The 21,145-nt window shown below is 37.6% G+C and overlaps 1 protein-coding gene across 5 annotated transcripts in view; it reads left to right on the top strand.

The window, feature by feature from the left end:
* The window catches only part of Tie (Tie-like receptor tyrosine kinase), a 234,581-nt gene extending 214,937 nt beyond the window's left edge, over window positions 1-19,644 (top strand). For all 5 annotated transcript variants that reach the window (XM_073987735.1, XM_073987737.1, XM_073987734.1 and 2 more), the window contains 4 exons: window positions 6,489-8,966; window positions 9,044-9,237; window positions 17,683-18,085; window positions 18,146-19,644. In XM_073987735.1, coding sequence (XP_073843836.1) covers window positions 6,489-8,966; window positions 9,044-9,237; window positions 17,683-18,085; window positions 18,146-18,456 — 3,386 coding nt within the window. In that variant the 3' untranslated portion in view covers window positions 18,457-19,644. The remainder of the gene's footprint in view (window positions 1-6,488; window positions 8,967-9,043; window positions 9,238-17,682; window positions 18,086-18,145) is intronic.
* The last annotated feature ends 1,501 nt before the right edge of the window (window positions 19,645-21,145 follow it).

Below are 21,145 nucleotides of genomic sequence, written 5' to 3'. Positions count from 1 at the left end.
TACATCGATTAATAACTTTGACGGAAACCCCGAAATCGGGAGACGGCTTCACACTTAATTAATGTAGCAATTTTCTGAATAGAGAGCATCAAATACCAAGAAGCAACCCACATTTTTGACAAATTTTTTTCAGCAATTTGATTAGAGAACTCTTTTGTGATTTTATAAAACTGGACTTTTAAATACTTTTTCAAGATTGTCCCAGTTTTAGTGTATGAAATTCTAACATGAATAAAAATACTAACAATTTTACAAAAAGTTTTACAAAATGTCTGTGTCATAAATATGAGCTTTCAGCTGACAAATAATAAACAATGAATGAATGAATAGGCTGAACAAATTTTACAATGCGGTAAATTAAATTGTAAGGTTTCCTTTGTTATTGATATGACCGATTTTATATGCTTCATTGGTGCGTCGTTGTTTGTAGTTCGCGCTCTGTGGTAATTGGATAATGATGCGAATAATGAAACAGTTTTCCTATAAACTGGAGAATCTCATGTGCCAAGGCGAGAGTGATGCTGGCAAGAGACAAAGCGCTTTTGTATGTCTGTCTTTATGAAGGCAGTTAACAATTTTATGGCCTATGAATTGTAATGGTATTAAGTTTATCTCTCTAAGGTTTTTTCAATAAAATTTTATTGAGCATAAACGGCGACGGTTCGTATTACACAGATTGTCTGTAGGCTTCAAAAGCTATAATAATAAATGTTTACAAATTCCAAACTAATAATGATTAATGAATTAATTCGTTGTGTTGTGTTGTTAGAAACAAAAACAAGTGCGTGAAAACAATAAGATTTGCGTTGATTTGTTAATGAATTTGTAAGCGTGTCATTGGTGCACCATATCCTTAGGCTATAGGTCACAAGAGATCAGTTTGGTGTTTAGAAACTGGTATATTTAAACAATGCGTTAAAAGTTGTTAAAATTAACGTTGTCTATGGTTCAATGACGTCTTAGAAAGGCAATAACCATAAGCAATGGGGGTTTCAGTAGAACTGTAAATAATATTTTAATGGTATTTCAATAGTGTAGTAATCGATGATAAGGTTTTTTTATACCCTACACCACTATGTGGGGAGGGTGTTATAAGTTGGTTTTGGCCAAAAAGTTTGTAATGCATTGAAATAATGGTCGTAGACCCAAACTTTTATATACCAAAATGAATGTCTCGATGAGATGATTCGATCAGGCTATGTGTGTCGGATGGTCAGATAATATTCAGGGGTCGGAATGGGGAACAACTCATGTGGAGAGAAATTCAATGTTTTATTCTTTGTGAATATATAGGCTTCTAGTAGGGGTATTCCAACGGCAATGCCTGTCAATGCAAGAAGAAAATATTACCTTTACATTGGTGTAAAGTAGTTTGGCGAAGTTGGTCAAACAAGGGAGATAACCCAATAGTCGATAATTCTTATTTTTTTTTGAATTTGATCGGATAGTCACGAAATCACGTGGAGACAAATTCAATGTTTTATTCTTTCTGAATATATCGGCTTCTAGTAGGGGTATTCCAACGGCAAAGCCTGTCAATGCAAGAAGAAAATATTACCTTTACATTGGTGTAAAGTAGGTTGGCGAAGGTGGTCAAACAAGGGAGATAACCCAATAGTCGATAATTCTTCAATTTTTTTGAAATCACGCTACAGGTCACAATTTTGAAGGCCTCCCCAGAGAGAAGGAGGCATATTATGTTTAGTGGTAGTCGGATTATATTCCCTGAAAGAAATGTTTACCAGTGAAAAACTTATGCACGGGCGTAGTGGTGTAGGGTATCCCGGCTATAGCCTTTGCTCACTTGTTTTGTTTTAATTACAACGCTGTACATTGTTACCATGGTTCTGGCTGCTATTGGCATTATCATCTTATCGGCAAGGCCACTTTAAGGAAGATTTTGATGTTTGGCTTACCGATTATCAGATCAAAGACAACATAGCTTACACAGTAAGCTCTCAAGCAAGGTTGTAGCTTTTGTCATCTAGAATGATTTTGAAACTGAAGTTTAATTTTTTAATTTAATATTTTCACAGTGCTTGTCCTTATGAAATGTGCTCGGAGACCCCATAAAGTATATATTCTTGATCAGTACAATATACTGATGTACATATGTATGTTGTCCGCCTGTCTGTTGAAATCAACCAAGATTTGGCACAGAAGTTCCTATTACTCCTAGGATGTTTGGTATTGAAAATGGACTATATGCACATTTTGATATAGCCCCATGAAGTGTACCGCCCGGTATTTCGGTATTTCAAAGGTTTTAGCGTCATTATCTCATCGAAATGGCTGAGATTTCGTATTTAGCCTTCGTTGGTAGCGCTGAACTTTTCCCAAGTAATCGGTTGCTATAGGCCCACGGTGTGATATTGCCACCATATAACGGGTACCTTCGATTTTCGTAATTTTCAAGGTTTTAGCCTAATACCGAAATGGCTTAAATTTCGCATTTGGTCTTTATTGGTAACGCTGAGCTTTCCTCCAGAATTTTTTTGCTGCAGGTCCTCGTTTTGAAATAGTCCCCATAGAACGGTACTTCTTGAATTTAGGTATTTTCAAGGTTTTAGCTTCACTAAACACCGTATTGCCTGAAATTTGGTATTTAGTCCTCGTTGGGTCTATAAAACTTTTCTCTAGAAATTTTTCGGTGCAGGACCACGTTTTGATATAGCCCCAAAGAACGGTACCTTCCGATTTTTTATACCCACCACTATAGTATGGAGGGTATATTAACTTTGTTTTTCTGTTTGTAACACATCGAACTAATTATTTGCGACCATCTAAAGTATATGTATTCTTGATCAGTATAAAATTCTAAGACGATCTAGCCATGTCCGTTTGTCCGTCTGTTGTAATCACTCTAGCGTTCCCAATAATTAAGCTAGAGCCTTATATTTTTGCACCCGAGCGTCTTTTTGGAATACCGCACTTTGTCATCTCTTCATCCACTTGTTTGCGCCATCTATTCTTTGGCCTGCCAATCCTGCGTGCACCGCCATGTGGCTCGAATTTATACGCCTTTTTAGCATGTTCATCATCGCTCATTCTTATTATATGGCCTAGCCAACGCAATCGCTGCATCTCGATACGTTTAACTATATTGATGTCGTTGTATTGCAGATACAGCTCGTGGTTCATACGACGTCGATATTCACCGTCAACACAGATCGGTCCGTAGATCTTTCGAATTATTTTTCGTCAAACGCGCCAAGTAAAGCGTTATTTTTTTGACGAATTGTGGCTTTGTTTTTAAAGTGCTTACTTAAGCCAAAGTAGCATCTGTTGGCCAATACACTTCTTCTTGTTATTTCACAACTGATGTTGTTTGTTGTGTTTATGGCAGTGCCGAGGTATACGAAGTCTTTTACTACCTCAAAATTATAGAAACCAACTTCAACAGTTGGTCCTATCTCAATGGACGCATTGCGCGTCGACACCATCAACATGGTCTTCTCGCCGTTTACTGCCAGACCCACTTTAGCAGATTCTCCTTCGACCTTCATGAAGGTATCGGTTACTTCTTTTACTGATCGTCCCATGATGTCTATATCATCAGCATAAGCAAGTAACATGTGGCTCTTGGTATAGATTGTGCCACTTCTTTTGACGTTTGCCTCTCGTATAACCTTTTCTAGCAGGATGTTGAAAAGATCACACGAAAGGCTGCCTCCTTGCCTGAAACCTCTTTTGGTACAAAACTCTTCGGAGACGTTCTTTCCTATTTTAACTGAAGATCTTGTGTCAGTTAGAGTCATTTTACAAAGCCGAATGAGCTTTGCGGGGATACCAATTTCAGACATTGCTTGGAATACCTTTGAACGGGCTGTCGAAGGCTGCTTTATAATCGACAAAAAGGCGGTAGGTGTCGATTTGAATTCCTGAGGTCTTCTCCAGGATTTGCCGCATTGGTATGGTCCAATTATTTCGTTGACCATGGGCTTTAGTCGTTCGCACAATATCCCTGATACTATCTTGAAGGCGATAGGGAGAAGACTTATGCCCCTATAGTTGGAGCATAAAGTCTTATCTGCTTTCTTATGGACGGGACACAGGTTCCAGTCGTCGGCTACGCGTTCTGCCTGCCATATGGAGCTAACTAGCTGATGCATGCACCTTATGAGTGTGTCGCCGCCGGTTTTAAACAGCTCGGCTGGTAGGCCATCAGCTCCTGCTGCTTTATTATTCTTCAGCCGTTTTATTGCTGTCTTTACCTCATCTTGGCCGGGTGGTATACATTCAATACCATCTTCTGGGATTGGATCTGTGGTATCTTCGTCGACTTCGCTACTATTGGATACCAACGGTTTGGAAGAATGCTCTTTCCATATCCTTAGCACACTATCTGTATCAGTTACCAGATTATCTAGCTGGTCTCTGGAAGAGGATGAGCCAGTTCCAAAGCCATCAGTTTGATGTTGCACTCTTTGGTAGAATGTTCGGACTTCATTCTGTCTCCTGTACATCTAGATTTGTTCACACTCCCGCTTTTCCAACTCTCTCTTTTTCCTGCGGAAAATACGTTTCTCCTCTCTCCTTTTCTCCCGATACCTCTCCCGTGCGCTACGCGTTGAACTGATTGTAAAGTAGCCCTTTATGCCGCATTTTTCTCTTCGGTAGCAGCACGATATCGTGGTCATACCATGGATTCCTTGGTGGAGGTCCCTGGTATCCAAGTACTGATTTTGCGGTTGTTTTCATGGAGTGGGCAATATTTTGCCATTTTCCTGATATGTTATTGGGAAGAGGAGTGCTTTGATTAAGCAGTTGGGCCAGTTGAGTGGAATATGCTGTGGCTATCTGTTGTGATTGCAGCTTACCGATGTCTAACTTCCGTGTTGTGTCTGTTCGCACTTTGTTTGCTACGTTTATCCGGTACGTACCTTTGCTGGAACAAGGTAGTGGACCGAGTCTATGCTTGCACCTCGGAACGATCGTACATGCAACACGCTTGATGCATGTCTTCCATCTATCACAACATGATCAATTAGATTTCTTGTTCTTTGATCTGGCGATACTCAGGTAACCTTATGAATATCGAGATGCTTACATCTGGTACTGCTAACTACCATGTTTCTTGCAGTTGCGAAGACTATCAGCCTCATACCATTGTCAGATGTTTCACTGTGGAGACTGAAATTCCCGACTGTTGGGACAAAGATATTCTCCTTTCCAATTTTGGCATTAAAATCGCCTAGAATAATTTTAATGTCATGGGCAGGGCAACGGTCATAAGTTTCTTCTAAGCGCTCGTAAAATATATCTTTGGTCTGTTCGTCCTTGTCTTCAGTAGGAGCATAAGCGCAAATAAAGCTGATGTTGTAGAATTTTGCTTTTAATCGAATTGCGAAAGCGAGTCCTTCATTCACTGGGGTGAAGCTGGAGACTAGATGTTTAAACTCCGACCAACTACAAATCAGCAACCAAATTCATGCTTTGTGTCATTGCAGCTATAATACACCTTTAGGTGTTGTTGTGACGCCTTTCCCGTTCCATCGTATTTCCTGTATGGCAGTAATGTCGGCCTTATACTTTTCAAGTACATCTGCCAATGCGTAAACTGCACTTTCTGTATAAAGAGTGCGAACAGTCCAGTACTTTTCAAGTACATCTGCCAATGCGTAAACTGCACTTTCTGTATAAAGAGTGCGAACAGTCCAGGTGCAGATTCGCAGATCATAGTCCTTAAAATGTTTGCGGAGCTCGTCAACTTTAGAGGGGTTTGTTTTTCTTTTCTTTCGTTTTTTTCATAGTAGGCTGTTTTTAACGTTAGCTCACTTCCTTTAACGGTAAAGACAGTTCCGCAGGTGACACCACGGGGAGGCCAGTGTCCACTTGAGATGAAAGGGGGGCCAAGATAAATCTTGGGCTTTGACATGTTAAAGCCGGTCAGGATCGTTCCTTGGTATCTTCCATCCCCTACGTCACGACATTTCTATATACATTTTTTACCTTGTTTAGGTATCAGTGGTCACAGAATATCTCCGCCTCAAATTGTGGACAGGATAGAAAGTAATAATTCCCTTATAGTTCAGAATATTTTATGGTGGAGGGTATAAAAAGTTCCCGACCGAACTTAACGCTTTTTTACTTGTTGGTATTATGAAGGTTTTAGCCTCACAGAAATGGCTATAATGTGGTCTTCGTTAAGGCTACAAAACTTCCCCCAGAAATTTGTCTGTTAAGGTCCACGTTTCGATATAGGCCGCATAGTACAGTACCTACCGAATTTTCGGTATTTGGAAGGTTTTAGTTTCATTATCACACCGAAATGGCTGAATGACAGGCTGAAATTTGGTATTTAGTCTTCGTTTGTGCTCCAAATTTGTTCCCCGGAAATGGAGTTAATGGGGACGGTACTTCCCGATTTTGGATATTTTTGGTATATTATCACTAAGCGATGCCCGCATATTTTAATTAGTCGATGACTTATAATATCAGTTTCCTCTCTTATTGATATCCTTTTCTTGTTGTTTGCTTCTTTACAGATGGCTACGAGCATTCGAGTGTATCACCCACAACCTATCGTCCCACCCGACCCTCTGTTACTTCTCAACTAACTGCAGCCCAAGAAAGGGAACGTCGTTTAATGGATGTGTTGGCGGCACGTCGCAATGCCCTACACAGACCAGGATTCCGTAATCGTATTGGCACCACGGGGCGTACAGCTACCGCTGTTGAGACTACATCGAAATCACCAACCGATCCAAGATCGATATGCATACGAAATTGTACGAAAAATTTTACCCGACGAACAACAGCCAGTTGTATGCGACAATGTGCGAATTTTTCACGTGTTGGTGGTGGTAATGGTCCAACGTTGTTTGGTGGAGGAGCTGGAGGTGGTGAAAGTGTGGTTATGGTTAAGAATTCTTCGAAGAAAGGTACCGGAACAGCGCAAGCAGGTGAAAAGGATACCAACGAAATACTCTTCACCGATGAGTCATCACATGGACTTTTGGTTATTGCCAAAGAACAAAATGACACAGTAAATCACATCACAGATGAGGTGAAAGGTATTGGCTCGGCTAGCAAATTGAGAGGTAGACGTAAACCTGGCACCATGGTTACTGTGGCCACAACATCCATTGAAGATGATGAAATACAACCGTATTTGTATTTTGGTCAAAAACTGCCACCCTTGAAACCAAATGCTTTAACCATTACCTCGGTAAGTGATGAGCATCCGAAACTACTGGAGGTATCGGTGGCGGAAGAGCTACCCCTATCGACCACGCCTGTGACCACTACCTCCACGCTATCGGCAGTGGAAAGAAGTAGAGCCCGTTTTAAGTATAATCCTCGCGGAGGTGTTAGCTTTAATAGACGTTATACTACTCTACACAGGGGTACAACACCGGAGGCCCCCACGGAGGTAAAAACAACAACATTGAGAATTGTTACAGAGCAACCAATAAAAGGACATTCCTTTAAAAATAAAACCGAAATGGTAACAGAAATATCGGTGGTAAAAAGAATTGAATCCGATGTGGAAGCGGTGGCAAGAGATGCATTGCGGGAAATAGAGGAGCCAATTGTGACAGCTACACCCTTGATTATAACTGTGTTAAGTGATGAAGAAATGACACCACCCATATCCGATCTGACGAATACAGACTCAACAACAAGCACGACAACTACGGTACAAATACCAACAACCTCTTACACCTCGACAACAACTTCTACCACCACAACTACTACTACTTGGGAGCCTGTCATTATAACGACAACCACAATGGCACCTACAACCACAACAACAACTAGTACCCCAGCCCCAAGGAAATATTTTGAGTATATTCCCAAAACTGCAGTCAAGGTTTTGCCAACAACAACGGTCCCAATTGCTAGCACAACTACCACAACCAGTAGTCCAAGTAGTATCGAACCTTCCACAACGACTACCACAACCAGTACAACTACCACCACTACCACACCTATGCCAACCAGCAGCACTACCAGTACCACAAGTACCTCAACAACAACAACAAGTACAGAGGCAACTACTTCCACAACCAAGAAAACAAATCTCATAGAAGACGATAACGAGCTGCTAAGGGCCTTGGCTCCCAGTCTGGTGGAACACCACGATGATACCAACATTATAATTTTTGTTAATCGTACCGCAGGTGTCTACAGAGGTTCTCTAAAACCTAGCACCACAACCATGAATCCAGTACCACCAAATCTTAGCGCCAGCGATAAGGGTCCGCAAGTAACAAGATCCAGTACCGTAGGGCCTTCTACCGATAATCCCCCAACCAAAGAAACCTATCCTAGTGTAAATCAACCTCCCACCAGTACCACCCGCCAGCCTCTGGTAACAGGAGAAATTTCCTCTAGCGTTGTTACCGATGATCAGGAAATTTCATTGGAAATGCAACGCATGAACATTGTTACCATGGTTCTGGCCGGTATTGGTATTGTCCCCTTGCTGGCAATTATCCTATATCTGCTACGAAGCTATTTGCTGAAACGCCCCATTAAGGATGATGAAGATTTTGATGTTTGTATTACCGATCAACAGCCCATAAGTCCTGTCAAGAAACTGGATGGTAAATATCAGGAAGAAGATGAAGATGTTGTGGATCATCACATCAAGAAACCACCACAAAGGCAACATAGCTTACACAGTAAGCTGGTGGTGCCACCTTTGGCACGGGACAACAATCATAACCATACTCTGGGACAACAACGTTATGATGACAAAAGTTCGGTAACCAGTGATCAAGAATTTGATCGTTCAAATATTCGCTTGAAAAGTCTTTTGGGTGAGGGTAATTTCGGTCAAGTTTGGAAAGCTGAAGCGGATGATTTAAGTGGTCATTTTGGAGCTACTCGCATTGTGGCGGTGAAAACCATTAAGGCTTGCAGCACCCAGCTAAGCCTTAAGGAAGAAGGAAATATTATGCGTAAACTGGGTTCTCATCAAAATGTTGTCACCCTATTGGGAGCTTGTGTGGAAACAGGTTGAGTTTTGCTTTTTCGTTGCATCGAGTGAAATTTACAAATTATTTTGTTTTAATTGTGTGTTTATGTCTTCTAGAACCTCACATGCTGATTATGGAGTATGCAATGCGTGGTCGTCTCTTGTCGTTGTTAAGAGCCGCCCGTAATGCCACAAATATTTTACCAGCCTCAGTCCCCGGTGGCCGCAGTTTGGCGCCTTTGTCTCCGCGCACTTTAGCAGGATTTTGTTTGGACATTGCACGTGGCATGGAATATATAGCCGAAAAGAGAGTAAGTATTGAAATAAAACATGAATAAAATCATAGCTTTGTTACAGAAACACTTTTGTGCCCTCGAATATGCAAAAATAGTCCATTTTGGAAATTGATTTGGGTCATTATTGTTAATTGTTAAGAAGTATGGATTTGCCCTCGACAAAAAATGGTTGTACTAAGGACTTCATGAATTATCTTCGGTAAAAATGTCAAAAGGATCTTCAACCCGCCTTTAAACTCTAGGGTTCACCGATATAGTCTATCTTCGATCTTAATTTAATTTTGAGGAAAATATTAGGATGCGCAAAATTTGGACCAGTGGCAATCATTTCAGTTTGTTACCGAGGAAATTTTAAAACTTTTGTCCCATTATGCCTGAAAGTATGGGTTTGCCTGCTGTTTATGGCCGAGTCCGAACGGCGTGTCTTAAGACACCAATTGTGGAGAAGTTTTACATGGCTGAAATACCCAGAAATGTCGCCAACATTACTGAGGGGTATTTTGCCACCGTTGAAAATTTGATGTTGCTTGGCTGGGGAATCGAAACCACGAACTTCGGTGGGCAAGGCGGGTGTGCATACCACGGCATCACGGTGGCACACATTTGATAAAAATGTCAGAGCGACCCTCAAACCTCCATTGAACTGTACTGAGCTGACCGATATATGCACTCAAATTGTCTGAGGCATTCTGACGTTGTGACGAACCTTACCCTACGTTCTGTACACCCTTAAGTGCACGGATCAGTCATAAAAAAGAGTTATGATGAACATTTTACGAAAGCCACCCCATGGTTGAATTGACGGCCCGTGGTTAGAAATTAGTCTAATTTCATCGACATCAAATTAGTTTGCTTAAGGGGCTCAACAAACACAAGGGGACTTCAATGCTCATCCTACACATTTTTCACGGTAAACGAAGTCGATTCTATTGGGATAAGTGGAGATTGCCACAGTAAGCCAGTAGTATCCCAGCAAAAATACCCCTTACAAACCCCCCTACTAACCTATTTTTTTAACAAGGGCATGTCACTCGAAATAAGTGTTTATTTTTTGACTACTAAAATAAGTAGTTACCACATTTAACAACTACATATTTTAAAAAATAAACGAACCCTAAAAATGTTTTTAAAAAATCCACGAGCTTTAACATTTATTTTTAAAAAATCCACGAGCTTTAAAATTTATTTTTAAAAAATCCACGAGCTTTAAAAAATATTTTTAAAAAATCCACGAGCTTTAAAAAATATTTTTAAAAAATCCACGAGCTTTAAAAAATATTTTTAAAAAATCCACGAGCTTTAAAAAATATTTTTAAAAAATCCACGAGCTTTAAAAAATATTTTTAAAAAATCCACGAGCTTTAAAAAATATTTTTAAAAAATCCACGAGCTTTAAAAAATATTTTTAAAAAATCCACGAGCTTTAAAACTATTTTTAAAAAATCCACGAGCTTTAAAAAATATTTTTAAAAAATCCACGAGCTTTAAAAAATATTTTTACAAAATCCACGAGCTTTAAAAAATATTTTTAAAAAATCCACGATCTTTAAAAATTATTTTTTAATATCCACAAGCTTTAAAAAATATTTTTAAATAATCGACGAGCTTTAAGAAATATTTCTAAAAAATCCATGGGCTTAAAAAAAAAATTTTAAAAAATCCATGGGCTTAAAAAAAAAATTTTAATAAATCCACAAGCTTTACAAAATATTTTTAAAAAATCCACGAGCTTTAAAAATATTTTTAAAAAATCCACGAGCTTTAAAATTTTTTTTAAAAAATCCGCGAGCTTTAAAAATTATTTTTAAAAAATCCGCGAGCTTTAAAAAATATTTTTAAAATATCCACGAGCCTTAAAAAATATTTTTAAAAAATCCACGGACATCAAAAAGTATTTTTAAAAAATCCACGAGCTTTAAAAAATGTTTTTAAAAAATCCACGAGCTTAAAAAAATATTTTTAAAATATCCACGAGCTTTAAAAAATGTTTTTAAAAAATCCACGAGCTTTAAAAAATATTTTTAAAAAACCCACGAGCTTTAAAAAATGTTTTTAAAAAATCCACGAGCTTTAAAAAATGTTTTAAAAAATTCACGAGCTTTAAAAAATGTTTTTAAAAAATCCACGAGCTTTAAAAAAATATTTTTAAAAACCCACGAGCTTTAAAAAATGTTTTTAAAAAATCCACAAGCTTTAAAAATCCACGAGCTTTAAAAAATGTTTTAAAAAATTCACGAGCTTTAAAAAATGTTTTTAAAAAATCCACGAGCTTTAAAAAATGTTTTTAAAAATCCACGAGCTTTAAAAAAAAATTTAAAGAGCTTTAAAAATATTTAAAAAAATAAAGAGCTTTACAATGTATGTTTAAAAAATCCAAGAGCCCTAGAAAATATTTAAAAAAAATCCCTAATAACTATTTTAAAAAACCAAGGAGACCTAAAAATATTTTTAACAAATCCGGGAGCCCTAAAATTATTTTTAAAAAAATCCACGAGCTTTAAAAATATTTTTTTAAACAATCGAAGAGCTTAAAAATGTGTTAAAAAATCCAAGAGCCCTAACAAATATTTTTAAAAAATCCACGAGCTTTACAAATATTTTTTTAAACAATTGAAGAGCTTAAAAATATGTTTAAAAAATCCAAGAGCCCTAAAAATATTGTAAAAAATTCCAGGAGCCCTAAAAATATTTTTAAAAAAATTAAAAAGCTTTAAAAAATATTTAAAAAAATTAAAGAGCTTTAAAAAGTATGTTTAAAATCCACGAGCCCTAAAAAAATATTTCAAGAATTCCAGGGGTCCTAAAAATATTTTTAATAAATCCATGAGCCAAAAAAATATTTTTAAAAAATACACGAGAATATCAATTGTTAAAGGATCTCAACTGCTGAAAAAGCCTTTCCCATAGGAAAAGTTCTTTTTAGCTTCTTATAAAGGTTTCCTATAGGAAAATTTCTTTCTCAGCTGCTGAGAAAAGTTTTCTTATAGCAAATGCTTTTTCTCAGATGCTGAGGAAGCTTTTCCTATACGAAAAGTTCTTTCTCAGCTGCTGAGAAAAAAATTTCCCTGAATCCCTGTAACACTCAATTTGTCCAATTATTTATGTAAATGGAGCAACGTGCTATCTAAATGAACAGAATTAACAACATTTTGAAGGGTGGACGTAAGAAAAAAAGTGTTTTTCACCCTGGAACTATCCCCGAACTTTACATGGCTTTCCATAGAAAATCTTATTTCGCTTTGCGCCGTTTCAGTTTGAGTCGTGTTTTTTTTTTTTGAACGTATCTACGACGCAGAGCGAGGTCTTGGTGTACTTATTTAACTACTTAAAAAAAGAAGCATGAGAAAACGGCTGTTACATTCAATGGCGTGGCAGTGGCATATCCTAAGAGTTGCACGTGTTATTTTAACAGGAAGTTTATAGAGGAGGCACTAAGCACCAAGCTAAGAAGTCGAAGATCTGTAGAGTGGCACAAGGAGCTACCCAAGGTGATGTGATATCTCGGGAAATGTTTAAGACCTACTTTTCTTAAATTCCGCACCCTCCACACGGTAAAAAGGTCTTAATGCATGCTGATTATTTTACGATCTTGGCTTCGGTTTCTATCGTCGATGACATATGTTTTAGTTAAAATTTTTACATAGCTGACTTAGTACAGTTCTTCCATCTGAGAAATATAAAAACATCTGCTGCTAAATCTACTGTCACACTGTTCACCACATGTGCGGTTGATATGAGGCTGTGCCAAAATAAATTGGTCTATGAAGTCCTGATTCCGATCACTTACCACCCCAAGATATTGTGTGTAATGTTCGATAGAATATTTAAGTCGTCCACATATATTTGCGCTAAGATCAGAAGTAAGAAGAAGGTTCTCAAGACGCTGGCCGTCAGCACTTGGAGTGCCGACAGCAGATCCAATGTGGTATGCAATTATCAGAGCTACATAGTGGAAGAATATTTAAACCTGGCAGAATTGCCTACGGACTGCAGAAGTTGCATCCTCATGACACCAGTGGACCATCTTCAAGAGAAGGTGAAGATTTTACAACAAGATATTTTCTATGAAATAACTGGTTGGGTGTTGTTGCCATAATCAGTCTCGTCACGAAAAATCTTAATAATCTAGAGAGATAGGTCAAGAACAACGAGATTCTTAAGCAGGCTTGATGGATAACACTCAAATGTATGCAGTTGCACAGGCCCCATGATGTAATGTCAATGCCGTACTCGGAGATAATACCCACTCCATCACAACAAGATGGTGCAACCTTCTGAGTTCATATTGGGCCTAGATTACAGCACGGTACCCTACACATGCCTTGCATCTGGACTGAGATCGAATGCTGCATCTTATTAACTGCCCAGCTAAAGCAAATCCATCTATCTTTCGATTTTTATAGACCTGGATTGACATCACGATACACCGCATATGCCCTACATCTGAACTGACACCGAATGGTACGCTGCATCTTTTTGACTACCCAGCAAAACCCACACTTATCTCCCGATGTTGAATGGACGCAGAATTTTTGATCCTGAGCACAGAAGAACCAGAGCCAGATAACTGAAAACTATACACGAAAGAAAAACGATTCTAGTGCCACAAAAAAAAAAAAAAAAAATCAACTCGGGTGCCAGCCATCCTGATAATATTGGGAAAATATCGTAATATTTCTATGAATGAAGTTAAAATATGGTTCACTCCTTCGAGTGCCTCTCCCACAAATGTTAAAAATTTTTCGTTAAAATGGTGCACAAGACAATTCTCGAATGGAATAACCGAATTGGTCTAAACATTACACATAGCAAGATTTGTTCCAGACATAGATGGCATATGGTCCACTCTTTCAAGTACCTTATACACAGAATTTGTCGCAAGAGTGCAGTTTAAGGAAGTCTCTCAGATCGGGTTGATTGTTGTTATACCCTCAGCATTTATGCTAACGAAAGTACAATTTCGTATGGACAAAGTGTGCCTCATCGAAAAATGGTTTTAGACCCAAGTATGTTAGGACGAAATCTGTTTCAGACAATTTGGAGTTGATTTAGCCATGACCGTGCATCTGTCTGGCTGGAGCGCACGATAACTCTTGAACGGATTAACCGTTTTGGTCCAAAATTTGGCTTTCGTTTTATTTAGTATTAATTAAAGTTCGAAGATGGCCATATTGGTCCCCTCCTTCGCGTACCTCCCTCTCAAAAGATCAATTTTTTTTTGCAAAAATTATGCACACGGTAACACTCGAAGGCATTAACCGATTTGGTCCATACGTTGCATCGCAATATTTCTACCAGACATACATAGAACAAGTTCGAATATGGATTAGATTGGTCCATTCCACACACAATTTCGGAAAATTGCAGTTTAAGACTTTCTCCCGAATCGTTTTGATCTGTGTTGTAACAACTTGTATTCGCTGCCCCCACGATAGCTCTCGAGCGGATAAACCGATTCGATCCAAAATTTGCCATATCGGCCATATTGGTTCACTCCTTTGGGTACCTCCCCCGCAAAAGTTCAAAACTTTTCTCTAACATGGTCCGCATACATTGCATGTCGTTATATTTCTAGGAGAAATAAATCTGGTTAGAATATGTCAACACCTTCTGGTACCTCCCACACAAAATTTCAGAATAGTGCAGCATAGGACCTCCTCTCGAATAGTTTTAATTTTACTTGCAACGCGTTTCACTCAAGGCCCCTATTACAATTGTTGAGTGGCAAGTCCATACTTCTTGAGAAAATGACTCGGAAGCTGTAAAAAACCCCAACTTCCAGTCACTACACATGGCTGGTGCGCACGAGAACTCTCGAACCGAATACTGCGAATATTAGATGAAATTCGAAAGTGGTGCTTACAGGTCCACTTCTTCCGGTACCTCACCCACAAAAGTTCGAAAATATTCGCTAAATTTGTACCTCGAAATATTTTGTACAAACTTAGTTTATGTTGAAACTTGGGCCCTATCGGTCCACTCTTTGGTGTATACACACAAATGTTCAACATTATTGTTTAAGCGCGGTTAAGGGTCGGTTTGAGGATTCTTTGGACATTTTTTCCGTTACTCCTAGTGGCCCTGTTACAGCGATATTAGCTTTTTTGTGGCCAAGTCCACATTTCCTCATACAATTAGACCAAAAGCTCAAAATAATATGGTATCTAACGTGGGGAATGTCGCCCAAAATAAGACCCACTTCCAAAATTGACTATGTCTGTCCATTCCTTTAGGTACCTCCGCCGCCTTTATTCCAAATCCATATTTTTGTCGACAAGTTCATAAAGCCAAAATTCTGAAAACACCCTAAATACTCGTACAAAGTTTTTTTTTTGGGAACTATCTCTGTTTGAGGGTATATCTCCGTCGGCAAATTCCACTGGTACTTTTTTAATTGTTCATACTATGTAGTCCCCGCCAACCCGACTACGACGGGCGCAAGTCCATACGTCCTGAGATAGTGAACCCTGTCCGAACAAACTAACACGACTGTGAGCACGATAATTAACGAATTCAAATTTTTTTTCCCATTTTTTTCAATTTTTCAAGAGTGTCTATATCGGCCAATATCCTTGGTTACCTCCCTCACAAATGATTTTCAACATTTTTGCTTAAGTACAGTTTAAGGTCTGTTCGAGGATCCATATTAAGGAGGGTATATTTAAATTTGTCATTCCGTTTGTAACACATCGAAATATTCATCGGAGGCCCTATAAAGTATGTAGGCCCTATATAAGTATTAAAATTTGTACTTAGTCTTCGTTGGGGGTATTAAACTTTCCCCCATAAATGTGTCTCTAAAGGTCTACGCCTTCATATAGTCCCCATAGAACGGTACCTTCCGATTTTCGGTATTTTGAAGGTTGTGGCCACAATAATCCACCGAAATGGCTGGAATTTGGTCTTCATTTGGGGTATTATACGTTGCATATGAAATTTGTCGGTATTAGTCCGCGCCTTCATATAGCCCCCATAGAACGTATGTATCTTCCGATTTTCGCTGTTTTAAATGTTGTGGCCTCAATATTCCTCAGAAGTGGCTGAAATTTGGTATTTTGTCTTCGTTGTGGATATAACACTTTCCCCCAGAAACATGTCGGTATAGGTCCACGTCTTCATATAGTCCCCATGGAACGGTACCTCCTGATTTTCGGTATTTTGAAGGTTATGGCCACAATAATCCACCGAAATGGCTGGAATTTGGTACTTGGTCTTCATTTGGGGTATTAAAGGTTCCATATGGCATTTGTTGGTATAGGTCCACGCCTTCGTATAGCCCCCATAGAACGGTACCACCCGATTTTCGGTATTTTGAAGGTTTTAGCTTCAGTATCACATCAAAATGGCTGAAATTTGGTTTTTCGTCTTCGATGGTGGTATAAAACTTTCTCCTAGAAATTAATAGTATAGGTTCACGCCTTTATTTAGCCCCCTTAGAACGGTACCTCCCGATTTTTGCTATTTTGAAGGTTGTGGCCACAAAAATACACCGAAATATCTGGCATTTGGTATTTACTATTTGTTGGAGGTAAAAGCCTTTCTAACTGAAATTCGTCGGTATAGGTCCCACTTTTCGATATAGCCCCAATAGAACCGTACCGCCCGATTTTCGTATAATTCTGAACGTTGTGACGTCAATATCCAACCGAAAGACTTTAATTTGCTATTTAGCCGTTGTTGGAGGTAAAAGCCTTTTTGAATGAAATTCGTCGGTATAGGTCCACTTTTCGATATAAGCCCCATAGAACGGCATCTCCTGATTTTCGTAATTCTGAAGGTTGTGACGTCAAGGACTGAAATTTGTTCCATTGGGTTATAAAATATTAAAGAAGAGAATTATGAGTATAGGTCCGGGGGTTCCTACATCCCCCGTAGAAGCGTACCTTACGATTTTCGTTATTTCGAAGGTTTTACCGAAATATCGGAAATTTGGTATTTAGTCTTCTTTGAGTCTGAAAACTTTCCACCAGAAATTTGTAGGTATAGATCGGCGTTTTGATATAGCCCCCATGGAACGGTACTTCCCGAATTTCGGTATTTTGAAGTTTACTCTCATAAACGTTTATCCACATTGTTTTACCGAACTTGCTAAAATTTGGTATTTAGTCTTCATCATAAACGAAAGGAAACAAATTGTTCCATTTTACTTCAATATAACTCGTGGTGGGGGATATAACAAGTTCGACCTTGGCGAACTTAACGCCGTTCTTACTTGTTTCATTTGAGTATATTTTTTGGATTGTGTCTGCGCTAAGCACCATCTGTGGCCAATAGGATAAACTATGTTTGATATGTGTCTACGCTATATAATCTGGCAACACTGTTAACAAGTTGGCAACACTGGTTTCTGCGCACAACATTACATCCCCTCTACTTTCATCCAGCCTATTGACCTTAATTAATTTATTTACCGTACAACATTTTACTTTAATCATATTTTCATTTTCTTCTCTTTCATAGATTGTACACCGAGATTTGGCAGCGCGTAATGTTCTTCTAGATCATAACGGCGTTTGTAAAATCTGTGATTTCGGCATGTCCATAGATCTGGATGCAGAGCGGAAACGTAAAGAATTGGAAAAGAATTGTGCCAATGAAATAATGCGAAGTAATTTCAACAAATTCAAATTTGATTTTGGTGGTAAATTTATAATGAACCATTGGACAACGACGGCGTCGGCTGGTGGTGGTAGTCCCCACAAGGATGGAGGATGCAGTGAAAAGAAAGGACAGGATACCATTGGTAAAAGGCCGGCATTGCCCATACGATGGATGGCACCGGAGTCACTGCAGTACAATGTGTTTAGTACGGAAACAGATATTTGGGCATTTGGTATTGTGCTGTGGGAAATTGCAACATTAGGTAAGAATGGTCAAGAGATAGCTGTGAAGTTATATTCATCTTTATTACCTTATTTTTCAGGTTCTACCCCATATTCACATTTAACGGGACGCGAGGTTATACGTCGTGTGCCACAAGGTCTACGACCAGATCTACCCAAAGAAGGCCGTCATGAATTCTATAACCTAATGTCTCGTTGCTGGCACAAGGATCCTCAAATGCGTCCAAGCTTCACACAATGTCGTTTGGAAATTAACCGTTCACTCCACAAATGGGTCGATGATGATTCAGCGGCATCAGATTATATGGATGTTAGCGGTTTCAGTGAAGATCTGGAACAGGGCATGGTCTATTTCAATCATCGCATATCAGAATTTGAATGTGAAATTTGACATTAGGCTTTCAACGGCGTTTCCTTGCAGTGTGTAGCAACACATTAACACAGGCATCCTTAAACTCCACAACATCCCATTCATCCCCTTTCACCCTCCACATACATTCCATTCCATTGGTTTTTCATCATCACCATGTGCTCGTAGCAGTATTATTATAATTGTCTTTTATCTAATTTTGTTTCGTTCTTTCGCAAGTGCTAAGTATGGTGCTTTCATTGTCGATACGATAGATGAACACATCTTGTGGAATATTTTGAAAATATTTCGAATTAATTTTATGTAATGAATTAATTCATACAGTTTATTTTTTGTAAATATTAGTGTATTATTAATAATATTTTGTAATTTTTATTTGCTAAGTTATTTTGTAGGGTAGTATTCAATTTGTCTTTATTCACCTTTTATGTATTATTGTCGAAATTTGTATACTGTCCCTCCCCATCTTTTTTAGGTTTCTAGTCTGTATTGTAACTTTTTTGCTTGCTTTCGAAACTAGGTTTTTAAAATTCCGATCAACAAATCCGACAAATGTTTTTTTTTTTTTCTAAATTTAAGTGTTACCTATTTGGTAGACTTTTAATTTGAAAGTTTTGGTTGAAAGTTTGGTTTCATAAGCAAACAATTGAATTCTACATATATAGGAAGTAGGCTACTGAAACAGAGAAAAAAATTATTTAACATAATTTTAGATGAAAATCTTTATTTTGTCTCTTTCAGTGATTGAAAGCACACTTCCTTTTATGTTCTTTAAATTGGCTTTAATCCCCCGCCCTCACAATTATTTCTATTCTGTGCACTTTTATTTTGTAAAAAAAATACATACATACATATATTATTTAATTATTTTGATAATAAATGTAATTATTTCTTGTGTTAAGTTAATTAATATATTTATCTGTGCACATTCCATCTGTATTTGTCTTTATGATGTTTTGTTAGTTTGTAAATAATATTTAAAAATAAAACAAAATTGTGAATATTGAAAAATTGTCTGTATTGTATTGTAAATACAACTGAAATTATGTAACCGAAAATTATGTTTAACACAACTGTTTATATATCGTTCTTCCGTTTCCTGAATTAGAATTTTTTTAAGCAATATGAATTTATTTGTTTTTTGTTCAAATAAAACACAAAAACATGTTCGTATACGTACTGAAATAAATAAAAAAATAATAAAATTAATATTTTTTTGTTGTTCTTATTTGGGTTATTTTTTAAAATGTACGGAAATAACAACTAAAATCTGAAATAACAAGTAAAAAAGTATCAGTCGGCTTTGCCGACGGAGATATATATACCCTCAGTAGGGTGGGGCGATTTGTGTGGAAGGAAAAAAAACTTAATGAGCCCTTCGCGTTTCTGATTCCTGGGATTGAACTGAGCAAAAAAGTCCACTGGACCATATATCTACCGTGAAAATCGAGCCTCCCGATTTTGACTTTAAGTTTTTTATTGACGTTTTTTGGATATTTTGTTATATAATAGCCAAACCATTGAGATTTTCGATCCAACACAAATAAAAAATTGTAGCCAAGACAGTAATTAAGAACTATCTAATACATCGCGAAAGCATTGGAACGCTCCTTCACGCAGTTTTGGCCTTGAGAAAGTGCAAACTTTTCGAAAAATTTCGATAAATGACACTGTGCTACAAAAGTTGACCAGAAAAATATTCAAGAGTTCTGATGTAAAATTGTATCATGTTGGGATCCATGGACAACGACAATGCCTTTAGTTCGTTTGGGTCACTTCGTTTTATTTTTTTTATAATGGTAAAAGTAGTGAAAATCTGGGTTTCTTACATTTTCAAATTTAAACGGACATATCTTTCTTTTTTCACAACGGATTTCTAGTGACCCTTCTTCCTTTTAAAGGGGTGAATAATATCTTTAGAACAAGTTATTATTTGTTTAAATCGGTTAACAAATGGCTAAGTTATAGTGGTTTAAGTCTGAAAACCCCCTCAAAAAAACTATAACTGAATTTCTCATAATTTTGAATATAATTATTGAACAAAACAAAAAAACATTATATTTTTGAAAATTATGAGAAATTCAGTTATAGTTTTTTTGAGGGGGTTTTCTTACTTAAACCACTATAACTTAGCCATTTGTTAACCGATTTAAACAAATAATAACTTGTTCTAAAGATATTATTCACCCCTTTAAAAGGAAGAAAGATCACTAGAAATCGGCGACCTGACTTAACGCCCAAGGACATAACGCCCAAAATTAATTTTGGGCGTTATGTCCGCCCCGACCCCGGACTTAACCCCCAAAATAAAATTGGGTGTTATGTCCGCCCTAACTCCGGACATAAGGCCCAAAAATAATGGGACACAACGCCAAAAAATTTGGCGTTATGTCCGCGTAGTAAGTGGACATAACGCCCAAAATATTATGTTGAGATTTTTCATATTTTATTGATTATTATTTGTAATGCAGGACCGGTTTCAATTGCTGTGTTCCAAACCCTACAATAATTTATTATTTTGAACATTCTCTCTAATTTTATTATAAAAAAAAATTTTTAAATTTTCAAAATGGTAGACTCTTTCAGGTTATATTATGGTTGAGTAGATTTTAAAAATGATTTGATTGATTCCTAAAATAGCAAACATCATTCAGTAGATTTTAAACTAGTTGGACGCATAAAGGGGTTTTAAAAAACGAAATCTCCTCAG

Source organism: Musca autumnalis, unplaced genomic scaffold (assembly GCF_047663935.1).
Source record: "Musca autumnalis isolate F117 unplaced genomic scaffold, ASM4766393v1 scaffold_4, whole genome shotgun sequence".
NCBI classification, from domain to species: domain Eukaryota; kingdom Metazoa; phylum Arthropoda; class Insecta; order Diptera; family Muscidae; genus Musca; species Musca autumnalis.
The sequence above is the reverse complement of the archived record's forward strand: the minus strand, read 5'-3'. Positions and strand labels throughout refer to the sequence as shown.